This window comes from Phaseolus vulgaris, chromosome 3 (genome assembly GCF_000499845.2).
Source record: "Phaseolus vulgaris cultivar G19833 chromosome 3, P. vulgaris v2.0, whole genome shotgun sequence".
Classification (NCBI taxonomy): Eukaryota; Viridiplantae; Streptophyta; class Magnoliopsida; order Fabales; family Fabaceae; genus Phaseolus; species Phaseolus vulgaris.
Genome location: NC_023757.2, coordinates 38,996,813 through 39,009,452, shown reverse-complemented (window position 1 = coordinate 39,009,452; position 12,640 = coordinate 38,996,813). Strand labels below are relative to the sequence as shown.

Here is a 12,640-nt window from a genome sequence, read left to right as displayed (position 1 = left end):
GGGTTGATAAAAAGAAGAAGTAGTGCCATGAGAATGTTTATGTTTATCTGTATGATGTTAAGGTTGAGACGTGACATAGGTGAACATCAAAATACAAAGACAAATAAAGATGCACCATCATTGCTAGATTCGCCTAAAGTTATATGAAATGCAAGTGAATGTGAGAGAAATATAAGAATGTCTTAAGTTGATCTTGAATCACCTATACTATACCAATCACTCAACTCATTTTAAAAGTAAGTTAGTGATTATGTCGATTTTAACTCAAACATAAATAAAATTGAATCCAATATAATTTAATTAGATTAGGTCAGATTGAGTTATTGAATGATCAAACCCAACGAGCAACCCTATTTTGAGTTATCTCGATAAGTTATTAATAAATAGATAAAATTGCAATAATAACCAAATTATTGTACTGTGTGCAGACTATACATAAATTCTATTTGTTTCACGCGATTTACTGTTTGTGCAAGTTGAAAAGTGATGAAAGCACGAAAAATAAAACAAAACAAGAGTCTATACTGATAAACTTTCCGTTGTAGCGAAAATTTATGAAAAAAATACCTACATAATCAATTATATTGAAAACGATTGACTATGTTTAAAAATGTTATTTTATTATTTACATTTATGTATTGGGATATTATAATTAAATATAAAATAATCAATTTTTCTTAATAATAACATAATTTCACTTTCCATTTTCTTTCTCTTCCTTTTTTTTCTTTTCAAGTTTCTTTTAATCGAAACAGAAAATAAATGTTAAAATAACACTGGATTAGTGAACGAAAAGAGCAAGTACCCTGCATCTAGTTATTTTGTAGATTGCATCTGACATCCATTGAACATTGAAGTAGAAAAATCAGCATATTGCTTGAACCTACACCTACTCTCATCAACAAGCCTCAAAACCTTATCATCTCAGGCAAAGATCAGACATGCATGAATAATTTATTCGAATGATTGAACTAAATATTCATAACTAAAAACGATGAAATGGTTCATTGAGTCTGGAACTTGTACCGTATGCAGTAGTATCCAACCACTAGCCACTTGTACAAGTGGAGGGACCGTTCCATCTTCCCAAGTTATTCCCAATTATGTTCTGCAAAATCACGTTAACTCCACCTCACCTCGTTAAACTATGACAATGCCCTTTTTAAATCAAAAATACGTATCAATCAATGGGCTATCTGATATCAGCAGCACCACTCGTGGCATACCCCAATTATGGACAATGGCCCAATAGCAGTTGGTCACTTGCAATCATTTTTTCCAATAGAACTTATGTTACATTAACTATATTAAATTAAACCTAATAGCTTCATTACCACGACAAGACAGCAAAATATTAAAACCAATTATAGAAATTCTTATACTTAACCCATACATAAACCCTAACAAGTTCAGGCCAAGTAACGCGGTTGTGTATTTGAGCTTCACAATCCAAAGGGTAGGCGTAAGCAACAGAGATTGGTAGCCCTTAAAACCAAAAATTTTGTTTTGTAAATTTTAATTTTACCCAACGAAAATCGCACAGGTGTGCAACATAAGAATATCGTGTCGTATCACGTTTTCCAGTTTTACTTCGTTTTATTTCTTTCTTAATTATATAGTGGAATTGTGTGGGCGTGGATCCAACGTGGCGACCCCATCCAACATAAAAAGAGAGCAAGTTGGACCAGCCACAGTTTTTTTTTTTTTTTTTTTCTGCGATGAGATATTATATTATTCAAGACAGTTAAGAATATGTAAAGAGAGGATGGTATGTTAGATGAGAGTGATAAGGAAGAAGATGTTAACAATGGTTTCCAATCTATGCCACACTCCATCCTTTCCTATAAATACCAAATCCCGATTTCTTTCAACTCATCCACACACTATTCTTTCAGGCATTCATCTAAGATCGCCAAATAAGAAGCACCTTCCAACTTCTGGTATATACCCCTCATCATCATCTTAATCTTATCTCTGTTTTTTAATCTAAATTTCGTTTTTTATGTTGCTAACAGCAATGGTTTCCTTCTCCATGTTTTCGAATTCGCAGAAATTTCTTGAATAGAGTGTTTCCGGTGGTATCATTCAAGGTATGAATTAATAAAACCCCTAAATTCCAAATGTTATTTCAGTTTCATTGGATTGACGAAAAATTTGTTTGATTTAATTGCAGAGGAGAGTAGAGGGAGCTGAAGAGATGACAATAAAACCTGGTGTTCGCGTTTCGGAGGGGAAGCTGGTGGTGAAGGAGCGAACGATTCTGATAGGAATACCGGAGAACGTGGTGGAGACATCTACGGTAGAAGGAATGTTTCTGGGAGTGGATTTTGAGAAGGAAGATAGCAGACACGTGGTTTCGTTGGGAACATTGAGGGATGTGAGGTTCATGGCGTGCTTCCGGTTCAAGCTGTGGTGGATGGCGCAGAAAATGGGTGACAGAGGGAGTGAAATTCCTTTGGAGACTCAGTTTCTATTGGTGGAAACCAAAGACGGGTCCCACCTCGAATCACAGAACGACGCCAACAACCAGAATCAGATCGTGTACACAGTTTTTCTCCCTCTTGTAGAAGGCTCCTTCAGAGCGTGTCTACAGGGGAATTCCAACGATCAGCTCGAACTATGTCTCGAGAGTGGTGATGCAGACACCAAAGCGTCGTCGTTTAGCCATGCAATCTTCATTAGCGCCGGCACCGACCCTTTCGCCACCATTCATCATGCTTTCCGTGCCGTCAGGAACCACCTCAACACCTTCCGCCTCCGCCACGAGAAGAAGCTCCCCGGCATCGTGGACTGCTTCGGCTGGTGCACCTGGGATGCGTTCTACCAGCAAGTTACTCAGGAAGGAGTGGAGGCCGGAATCCAATCCCTCCGCGGCGGCGGCACGCCGCCGAAGTTCATAATCATCGACGACGGTTGGCAGTCCGTCGGCGGCGACGACGACGACGAGAAGGTGAAAGAAAAGTCGAACTCGTTGCAGAGGCTGACGGGGATAAAAGAGAACGCGAAATTTCAGAAGGAGGAGGAACCGGAATTAGGGATTAAGAACATCGTGGACATAGCGAAGAAGAAGAACGAGGTGAAGTACGTGTATGTGTGGCACGCAATCACGGGTTACTGGGGCGGGGTTCGTCCAGGGGTGAAGGAGATGGAGGAGTACGGTTCGGTGATGAAGTACCCGAAGGTGTCGAGCGGAGTGACGGAGAACGAGCCGACGTGGAAAAGCGACGTGCTTGCGGTTCAGGGATTGGGACTTGTGAACCCTAAGAAGGTGTTCACGTTTTACGACGAGTTGCACAGTTATCTGGCGTCTGCGGGTATAGACGGCGTTAAGGTGGACGTGCAGTGCATTTTGGAGACTCTGGGTGCGGGTCTCGGGGGAAGGGTGGAACTGACCAGACAGTACCATCAGGCACTGGACGCTTCGATTTCTAGAAACTTCCCTGACAACGGGTGTGTCGCCTGCATGAGCCACAATACGGACGCGCTCTACTGCTCTAAACAGACGGCGGTGGTGAGGGCTTCGGATGATTTCTACCCGCGTGATCCGGTGTCGCACACTATCCACATTGCGTCCGTGGCGTACAATAGCGTCTTCCTTGGGGAGATCATGTTGCCCGATTGGGATATGTTTCATTCGCTTCATCCTGCAGCGGAGTACCACGCTTCTGCTAGGGCCATCAGCGGTGGGCCTCTCTATGTGAGCGACGCGCCGGGGAAGCATGATTTTGCCCTGCTTAAGAAGATGGTTTTGCCCGATGGGTCGGTGCTTCGGGCCCGTCTTCCCGGGAGGCCCACTAAGGACTGCTTGTTCAGCGACCCGGCCCGTGACGGAGTGAGTTTGTTGAAAATATGGAACATGAACAAGTTCGGTGGAGTGTTGGGAGTTTATAACTGCCAAGGGGCTGCGTGGAATGCTGCTGAGAGGAAGAATGCGTTTCATGACACGGTTTCTGGTGCCATCACTGGGTTTGTGAGAGGTGGTGATGTGCACCTCATTTCGGAGGCTGCCGGTGATGGCGATTGGAACGGTGATTGCGCGCTCTACGCTCACCACTCTGGGCAGCTCATTGTGCTTCCGCGCAATGTGGCTCTGCCGGTGTCCCTTAAGGTGTTGGAACACGAGGTGTTTGCTGTTGCGCCTGTGAAGGTTTTGTGTCCAGGGTACAGCTTTTCCCCTCTTGGACTTTTGAACATGTTCAATGCTGGTGGTGCCGTTGAAGGGCTGGTGTATGAAGTGGGGGATAGCCAGGTGTTGGTTCGGGTGGAGATGAAGGGGTGTGGTAAGTTCGGGGCTTATTCCTCGGCAAGACCAACTAGGTGTCTGCTGCAAAACAATGAGGTTGATTTCGATCACGATACTGATTCTGGCTTGCTAACCTTCAACATAGATCATTTGCCGCAGGAGGGACACAGGGTTCATGTGGTTGAGTTAATTTATAGTTTATCTAGTTAGTTCTTACACTATACCTTATACTTATTGAATTTGAATTGGGGAGAAGACAATTGGTATGTTGTGGTATTTCTTTAGTTAGAGGGGAGGAGAGACGAGAGGGTCTTCAACAATTTGCCCTTTCTACTAGATTTAACTTTTACCATTGGAGCGACCTTCTTGTGTTTGAAATTTGATTGAAAAATGAATACATATTTCTACCTTTTTTCTTTTTTTTAGAGTTATTTAAACACGTTTTATCTTATGTTGCTCACTCCTCACAAAATCATATAAAATATAGATATTACTTAAGATATTGAATTGCCATACAGTATGCGTAACATAACCAAAACCGAATTGATCCAAGTCTGTGCACTTGCTTTCCAAAATTGTACGTCTTCTCGAGATTGAAGTTTGCTTTGCCTTTGCAGTGGTTCTTGTAGATTATTTATGTAGCAGAATTTTCTTGCCACAATTTCATTACCACCGTGTTTATTACCTGTTTCTACTGTGGTTTTCTGCCTCTTCAAGAAACTACCAAATGACTTTTTCCGTGTGTGCCTTTAACTCGCACTTCTTGGTTTATTACTAATTCACATGATTTGCACAGTGCGTTCAAGACAAGACACACTTTAACAGAAGAGTTTCCTCCCACGTAAAAGGTCATTCATGCCGAAACCAATGCCTGAGACATGCTAGTGCATTCGACGGATCATATTTTGCACAACCCATCTAACTATAGGCAACGTTCGGATATTTGATTTAATAATAAATCAATCAAATAAAAAATATTGCTACTATTTGGACATTTTATAATATAAGTATATTTTTGTGTAATTATTTGAGAAGGGAGCTGACGAAATCTAAACCAGTGATCATACTCCAAATTAACATAGAATAATTAAAATGAAACATTATACTATCAATTTTCATTTCATTCTCTTGTTTAAAATAACGATAACTGGAAAAAAGTAAAACACATTACTTCTTTGAGACTCCCTATGAATTCCCCAACCATATGTAACCCCTCCTACGACTCAAATTTTTGTCAATCTTGGTTAGAATCTCCATTATGTGGTTGCTGATCTAGAAGTAATTGCTCCAGTTCCTTCTCATATTCATCGTCCTCCCCCAATCCTGTTTGTTTATAAAATGTTTGTTTCTGGGCATGCCAGTCATTAGCAACCTTCTCCACTACATCTCCAATCAGATGCTTATCTTCTTGTATGTGCTTTATGTTTTCAACGTCTAAAACCCTGCTTGCCTCTAATGAAAAACGAGGACATAGAATTACATAATTGACAAAATTAATGATCATGTGTTGGCAAATTGAAACAGCCAGACAATAGTATCCAAAAACATCCCCACCCTCCCCTTAAGGTCGAGAATTCCAGAAGTCTGAGGACAACATTTTGTCCTTCCTAGTATAAAAAAAAGAAAAGAAAAAAGGAAGCAATTCAATTTGGAATGAACCCCCAATGATATAAGTTGTCCTTCTTAAATATGTAAAATAGGAAAGGAATAAAATACCTTGAATGGCCACACTCTTGGCCGCAGCATATCCCGATGACTTGTTCTTCAGCAAACTGAGGTCAACTTCCAAGCCCTGGCATGTGGAAAAGAGAAAGGGAGTTAAATGCAACAAAATCACAAACAATTAAAAATACAGTCTATAGTAGGAGTTTGCGTGTGAAATACATCTCAAGACTGATTCATTAGCTTCTGAAAATACAGATATCAAAATATACCCTGCAAGGATTGAATGACATTTTGAATGTGTATAATATAAAGAAATTGCATGGATCGTGCGGCCACTCCTTCATATTTCAAATAGGCTAAATCAAGTACCAAAACCCCAACCAAGTTATTAAGCACGAGATATAAACCCCAAGCAGCCTCCACCCCACCCTCCCGCAAAACAAAAAATGAAACATGGTAACTAGAAACATAAAATTGAGCAATAGGTGAAAGATTTTCTTTTGGAGCCATTAGTTGGTTCCAGAAGGGATGTTACAATTTACATAACAGCACTTCATGTTGCATAATACCATCAGAACCCTTGTAAATGTAAATGGAAAAGATCAATACAATTTTCACATAAACTTATCATCAAGAAATCTGACAGCAAATCAGTGTAATTAAGAGAATAAACAAATCATTTTGTAAGTCACAGAGCATTAAGATGCTTACAAGGTCCATCTGAATATATTTATCAATTGAAGAGCTCTCAAATAACCTGTCATTCACAGTGAACAGATGAAAACAATAAGCTGTTGAGCAAACTTCATTATCATGGCCACATGTTAAGGTAAGAAGGATCTTGGATATAAACGTAATTTGGTGGTTTACTTTTCATATGCAACTTGAATACGGGCATTCTGTAATTGTTGTAGTTGGTTTACTGTCTCTGCGACACAGCCTTCAATCAAGTCGACAGAGCCAAAAAGGAACACATTTCTTTCAAGCATTCTCTTTACTAAAGCAGGTACCACTTTAATATCATTGGCTTTTGCATCAGCAACAAGGATTCTAAGTTTCTTTAATTCCCCTGTATGAACACATAAATTTAGTTTTCATGTCAACCATCCTTACATTCGGACAAATATGAAGCATCAAAGTTGGGATGAAAAATGAAATGAGAATAAAGAAGATAATTTCAGTACTAACTACAATAGTGACGCTATAAAGCAAGTCAGGGAGTGCCACAGCACAACACGTTAAGAAAGAACAAGTCACGTAGACAGGTTAGGCTTTTAAAAAGGTCATTCTTAGGCTTAAAAAGAGGTATATAATAGACAGATAAGCCGACACCATGGTCAAAGCCTAGCTGACATCGTCTCGACTAAGGTCATGTAGATGATACTTAGATCAGGTCCAAGTCGAGGATGCCTCAGCCAAAGCTGACCCGACAATGCACTGACTGTAGTCCAAACTAAAGAGGCACTTTGTAGATTGAGTAAAATGTCTCAGACGAAACCAACAAAAAACTTGTCTTGAGCAATCCAATCGGTATTGGATTTTAATAATAGGATTTTTTTGCACACCCCTGCTACCTATAAAACCTAATTTTTAAGCATATAAGAGAAGACTTACTTTCATTGTATGATAATGGCACATTATGGATTGCAGCTACTGAATCACAAATTAGTGAGGTACGCCTATGGAGCACATACTCAGATATATACAGGTATGGGGTTAAAACACTAAATTGAATCAAGGAAAAAAATCAAAATTAAAGCAATTATGAACAAAATGAATCTAGTTCCCTTCACACACCTCAAACTATAAGTACAATGTAAGCATGACAATGCAAAAAGTATCCAATAACTGTATAGTTAAACATAGCTGTTTTATCAAGTGGAAAATTGTTATACCAAGGGATAGGTAGACTTTAAAAGAAGGATTAAACGGTTGAGTCTCATAGAGACAGTAGAGGCAATAAAAGCCGCCTAATCTCTGTGATAAAGAAGCAGTACCAACAATGTAACCTGCATAGGAACATAAAGGAGTATTTATACTGAAATAAAAATATAAAGGCTAATAAAGTAAAACTTCAATGGCATACTACATACTCATCCGATATTGGTAAATTTTCACAAATATTACGAGCCTTTTGGATTGGATCAGTAGTACTTCTATACTTTTGGAAGTATTTTTCAGCATAAATAAACCGTTCAACGTGCGAATTGCCCAGAAAAAAAAAATCTAAACTCAATTGAGTTATCATCACAACTGCATATACCAGCTATACATTACCTATACATTGAGCATACAATGATTGCATAAAGAAGGCCAGGTTGGTAGAAGGACAAGCTTCGTAAATGTATGAGAACTTCCTTGAAAACCATATTCTTTTCATATCAGCCAAAGTTGTTGACTCATCCTGTCACTCACCAAAATTGAACATCAAACGTGGATTGTTAATTCCAAACAATGGCAAGCAAGCTCCTTGAATTAAAAAAAAAAAAACAGAATGAGAAAAACCACTGGCCATTGATGTTATCGATACCTGAGTGAATTCACCAATAAGTTCATCAATGTCCAACTTGAAATAATCGATATCAATATTCATGATTAAGAACCCTGCTTTGCACCTGAGAACTCGGTACCATCAAGTTGTCAAAGAAAACATAAAAATTCACATTGTAACAATAAAAAAACAAGAAAAAGGACATTAATCTAAATACAGATAAATCAAGATTTCTCTAATGAAAACAGCGGAGAAAATAAAACCCATTTTTTTATTGGCTAAACCCACACCATGAAGTCATTGAATAAATAAGACCCATACAATTTTATGTTCCTTGTTTCTTCAAATTTCACAGTACTGAATTTATGAAATTTTGATTTGGGAGCGATAACCTCTGGGCAAGGAGATAGATGGATGTAATATTTCAGAGATGAATAAGAAAACTCAAGCAGAAGAATAAAAGGATGACAATTGAATCAAATAACTTACAGGCATCACACCAATGTACACAACTTTTCTCAATCCTTGCCTAATACATGGGAGATAATCTAGGTTTGATTTTATCCAAACCCAACCTAATATTATAAATCATGACCTGACTAAGACTAGCTAATTCAGTAGTTTGTACTGAGTAAGCATCTGCGGCCAGTCAGTATTCATAGGTAGCATTTACACAAAAGAAAGATTATTTAGATTAAAAATCTTAATCATCAATTTTAGATGCCACATTGAACTTTTTATGAATTTATAATAGAAGTTGGTACATATATGTTAACTGTATTTTTTTTTATAAAAATGTCCTTTTATTTATGTTATAAAATATAGATTTTGTTTTTCTGGAAAATCTATTAAGTCATAATGAAATATGTTATCCACCACATTACTTTTCAAGGCTAGTAATCTACAACCACTGAAGAAGAACGCTCTGTTGTCTAGCTAAGACAAGGCAAGAAAAAAAATATAGGAAATTATGGCAATAAGAAGAGAGAATTTTTGTCTTCAAGTTCAAGATGTTAATCCCTTCTATATTGTTTGTAGGTTTGTCCCATAACCAAATCAATATATAAGGAAAGCAAATAAAGTCATAATTGCAAATGCAGTCTGCAATAACCTTTGAAATACCAACAACGAATTATGAAAAGAAAAATAAACAATATTAGAATATGTTTTGTCTAAGAGGAAAAATACAATTATCTTCATAATATACAAAAAGCAAGATATGAACTAACAAAAGGAACTAAGAAGCAGGGACTAAGGAGAACCTTTGAGCAGTCAGAAATCAAACAGCAAAAAGCACAAATGAGAAAGAAACCAATGAACAAACAATCCATTGAGAAGCTAGGAGCAGTGTTATCAGTTGTGACGCAAAATACGGAGAAAGTCCAAAATTTCTCCATATAAACTCACCATTGTGATCTATGGCACCAACATATGGGTCCCCCTTAAGAAATTACCTATGGTGGTTGGCAAGCATTCAGCCGCCATTCCACCAAGGCAATTCCATTTAACAACAATTCCTAGGAGTGGTTTGCAATTAGTTGAGTGTCAAAAACAATAAAAAAGTTAGGGCTCAAAATCAGGACCCCCATTTGAGTTTAGAATCCTGATTCAGCAAAAAGAGATTGAGTTTGTGATTTCAAATGACATTTGGGAATATGAAATAAGGTGAGTGTGATGGAGGAAGGGTGCGGTTTCCAATTGCGTGTCACCAAAGATGAGAATCAAGAAAAGGTAGTGGTTATATACGCTATCCATTTTATCAGTAACTCTCCCTCCCTTTCTTTTAATTTTACCCTCAAATTACCTCCTAAACCAACATACCCATACTCATCTCTTTTCCCTTTCATATAACTTTCTAATTGACGAAAATCAGACAGCTAAAATATACAATAATGCACTATGTGAAAATACAGAAAACTGGATACGGTAGAATCTATTGCATTCGGCGACTTGTAACTTCTAGAAATAGCACTTAACTAACTTCTCAGTATTAGTCACTTTTTAAATAAACTTTATCTGGATTTGGATCTTCTCCGAGTGCGGGTGCTGGAGAGAAATGAAAGGAGAGCTGTGTAAACAATATGTGAATTTCAGTATGACAGAGAAATATAACTTATAAGTGATAGCTACAATGGACAAAAACGAACATAGAAAATGTCCTAGTCCTATGAGATTGTGGAACTTTCTTCTTATGAACAAATCTCAATCTCGGTTGAGTGAACCATCCCATTATTTGAAGCCATCTGAACACTACCAGTTAATTTCAAGCATTCCAATGAGTCCTTTCTTATTTTACTCCAATATGATGAAACTTTCGAAGAAAACAAGAACGAAACGACACCCACAAACGTTTTATCATGAAGCGAAGTTTTTGAATAGGAAAACGACACTCACCTGAGTGCAAGCGCCTACAATCGCATCAAGACCATCACCGAACTCGTCCTCCGAAAGCTTCTGAAAGAGTTCAGTTTAGAACTTTGAGGGTCTCCTGCGATATATACTCATATAATACAATCAATATAAGGAAAATAATCACAGCAAAATGCATGCACTTACCGAATCTGCAAATTCGGGAATTGGGTCAGGGTACACGTGCTTGTAGTTGGGTGAGTATCTGAGACCGAAGTGAAGAATTTTCAGGAAATGTATTTATATGGAGCTAAATTCCCTATCTAGCACCATTTACATCTTTATTTTTCTATCTAGTACCTTTTTATTTTTATTTCCTTGCACCCTTTTCTTTCTATTTCCCTATCTAGCACTCTTTTATTTTTTATTTCCCTATCTAGCACCATTTTAAAAATAAATAAATAAATAATAAATTATTATTTTTTTTAATAATTTTAATTTTGAATGCATTAAAAAATAAATATTTTTAATATTTAAAATAATTAGAAATATAATTAATGAATAAATAAATGAGTTTTTACAAAATAAAAATAAAAAAGTAATAAATTAAAAATGTTTAGTTTAAAATTATTTTTTTTAAAATGAAGAAAATAAAAAATTAAACTTTACAACAACATAAAAGTTGAATCTATAAACATAAATTACTATTTATTTTGATTATTATTGATGATGTAATCATGTTAATTTCAAGTAAAAAATACAGGACATATTTATAAAAAAACCAAAGTCAATTAGTATTAATTAATAGTGGACACATAAATAATATTGAAGTGTTTACCTAAATGCAAAATTCTAAAAAAAACTAATACAAATGTTACACTTAATGCTTAAAAATGAGAAGAAAAAAATACAAAAACAAATAAGTCTAGAAAATAAAAACAACAATAAAATAAGTGTAACATTTGTAAAAAAAAATAATTTTAAACTAAATATTTTTAATTTATTACTTTTTTATTTTTATTTTGTAAAAACTCATTTATTTATTCATTAATTATATTTATAATTATTTTAAACATTAAAAATATTTATTTTTTAATGCATTCAAAATTAAAATTATTAAAAAAATAATAATTTATTATTTATTTATTTTTAAAATGGTGCTAGATAGGGAAATAAAAAATAAAAGAGTGCTAGATAGAGAAATAAAAACAAAAGGGTGCTAGATAGGGAAATAAAAACAAAAGGGTGCTAGATAGAGAAATAAAGATGTAAATGATGTTAGATAGAAAATTGAGCCTTTATATGGTAGTCTGGGAAAAAAAAATCTTAAATACTCTGTAAAAATATTCTGGAAATGTAGGTCTTAATTTCACTGTAAAAAAACTATTTACTTAAAATTAAAAATTACCATATTTTGATCCTAGCATTACAATAACACTAATAAACTATGTATTAAAAAAAATAAAAAAAATCGAGGTAAGCTTAAGATAATGTTGTAATATATTGTCTCAAAAGTATTTTTAATATCTGTAGAATAAATATTATTCATTTATACTAAAATGAGTATAAAGATAATTATTTAAACTTTTGGAAAAATAAAATATATATTTTATAGGATTTGAAACAAAAATTCACATATTTATTAAAAACAATAAAAATATATATAAAAATGAAAAAAAAATCAAAACTTATTGTTTAGGAAAGAAAAATATATTTAAGTAAAAAAAAACGAGAATGAAAATAGCGTCTGCAAGTCCAGTTTGTGGATAATTGATTATTTTTCTTTGATTTGAATGAGCTTTTCTGCTGTGTGGGTCTGGTATTTTCGGCTTTGTGTCGAATATGTAATTATATTTACAATATTGTAAACATTATTGCATCCAAAATATAAT

At 35.7% G+C, this 12,640-nt stretch overlaps 2 protein-coding genes across 14 annotated transcripts; one reads left to right on the top strand and one right to left on the bottom strand.

Moving 5' to 3' along the window:
• The first annotated feature begins 1,742 nt into the window (after positions 1 to 1,742).
• Positions 1,743 to 4,662, top strand: LOC137807567 (probable galactinol--sucrose galactosyltransferase 6). Of its 2 annotated transcripts, none has more exons than XM_068608264.1 (3): positions 1,743 to 1,942; positions 2,037 to 2,090; positions 2,174 to 4,662. In XM_068608264.1, exons 1-3 carry the CDS (start codon positions 1,778 to 1,780, stop codon positions 4,451 to 4,453), a joined length of 2,499 nt encoding a protein of 832 aa, XP_068464365.1. In that variant the 5' UTR covers positions 1,743 to 1,777; the 3' UTR covers positions 4,454 to 4,662. The 2 variants fall into 2 exon arrangements, with proteins under 2 accessions (XP_068464365.1, XP_068464366.1); XM_068608265.1 differs by having other exon boundaries at positions 1,899 to 1,940; positions 2,016 to 2,090.
• Positions 4,663 to 5,307: 645 nt separating this feature from the next.
• Positions 5,308 to 11,067, bottom strand: LOC137807568 (uncharacterized). Of its 12 annotated transcripts, none has more exons than XM_068608271.1 (9): positions 10,956 to 11,067; positions 10,794 to 10,887; positions 8,439 to 10,467; positions 8,186 to 8,312; positions 7,804 to 7,917; positions 6,779 to 6,977; positions 6,620 to 6,665; positions 5,960 to 6,035; positions 5,308 to 5,695 (listed from the first exon to the last, which is right to left on the bottom strand). In XM_068608271.1, the coding sequence occupies exons 3-9, from the start codon at positions 8,499 to 8,501 to the stop codon at positions 5,478 to 5,480; spliced, it is 843 nt and encodes a 280-aa protein (XP_068464372.1). In that variant the 5' UTR covers positions 8,502 to 10,467; positions 10,794 to 10,887; positions 10,956 to 11,067; the 3' UTR covers positions 5,308 to 5,477. The 12 variants fall into 12 exon arrangements, with proteins under 12 accessions (XP_068464372.1, XP_068464371.1, XP_068464377.1 ...); XM_068608270.1 differs by having other exon boundaries at positions 8,439 to 10,445; XM_068608276.1 differs by having other exon boundaries at positions 5,308 to 5,850; positions 8,439 to 8,523.
• Positions 11,068 to 12,640: the final 1,573 nt, after the last annotated feature.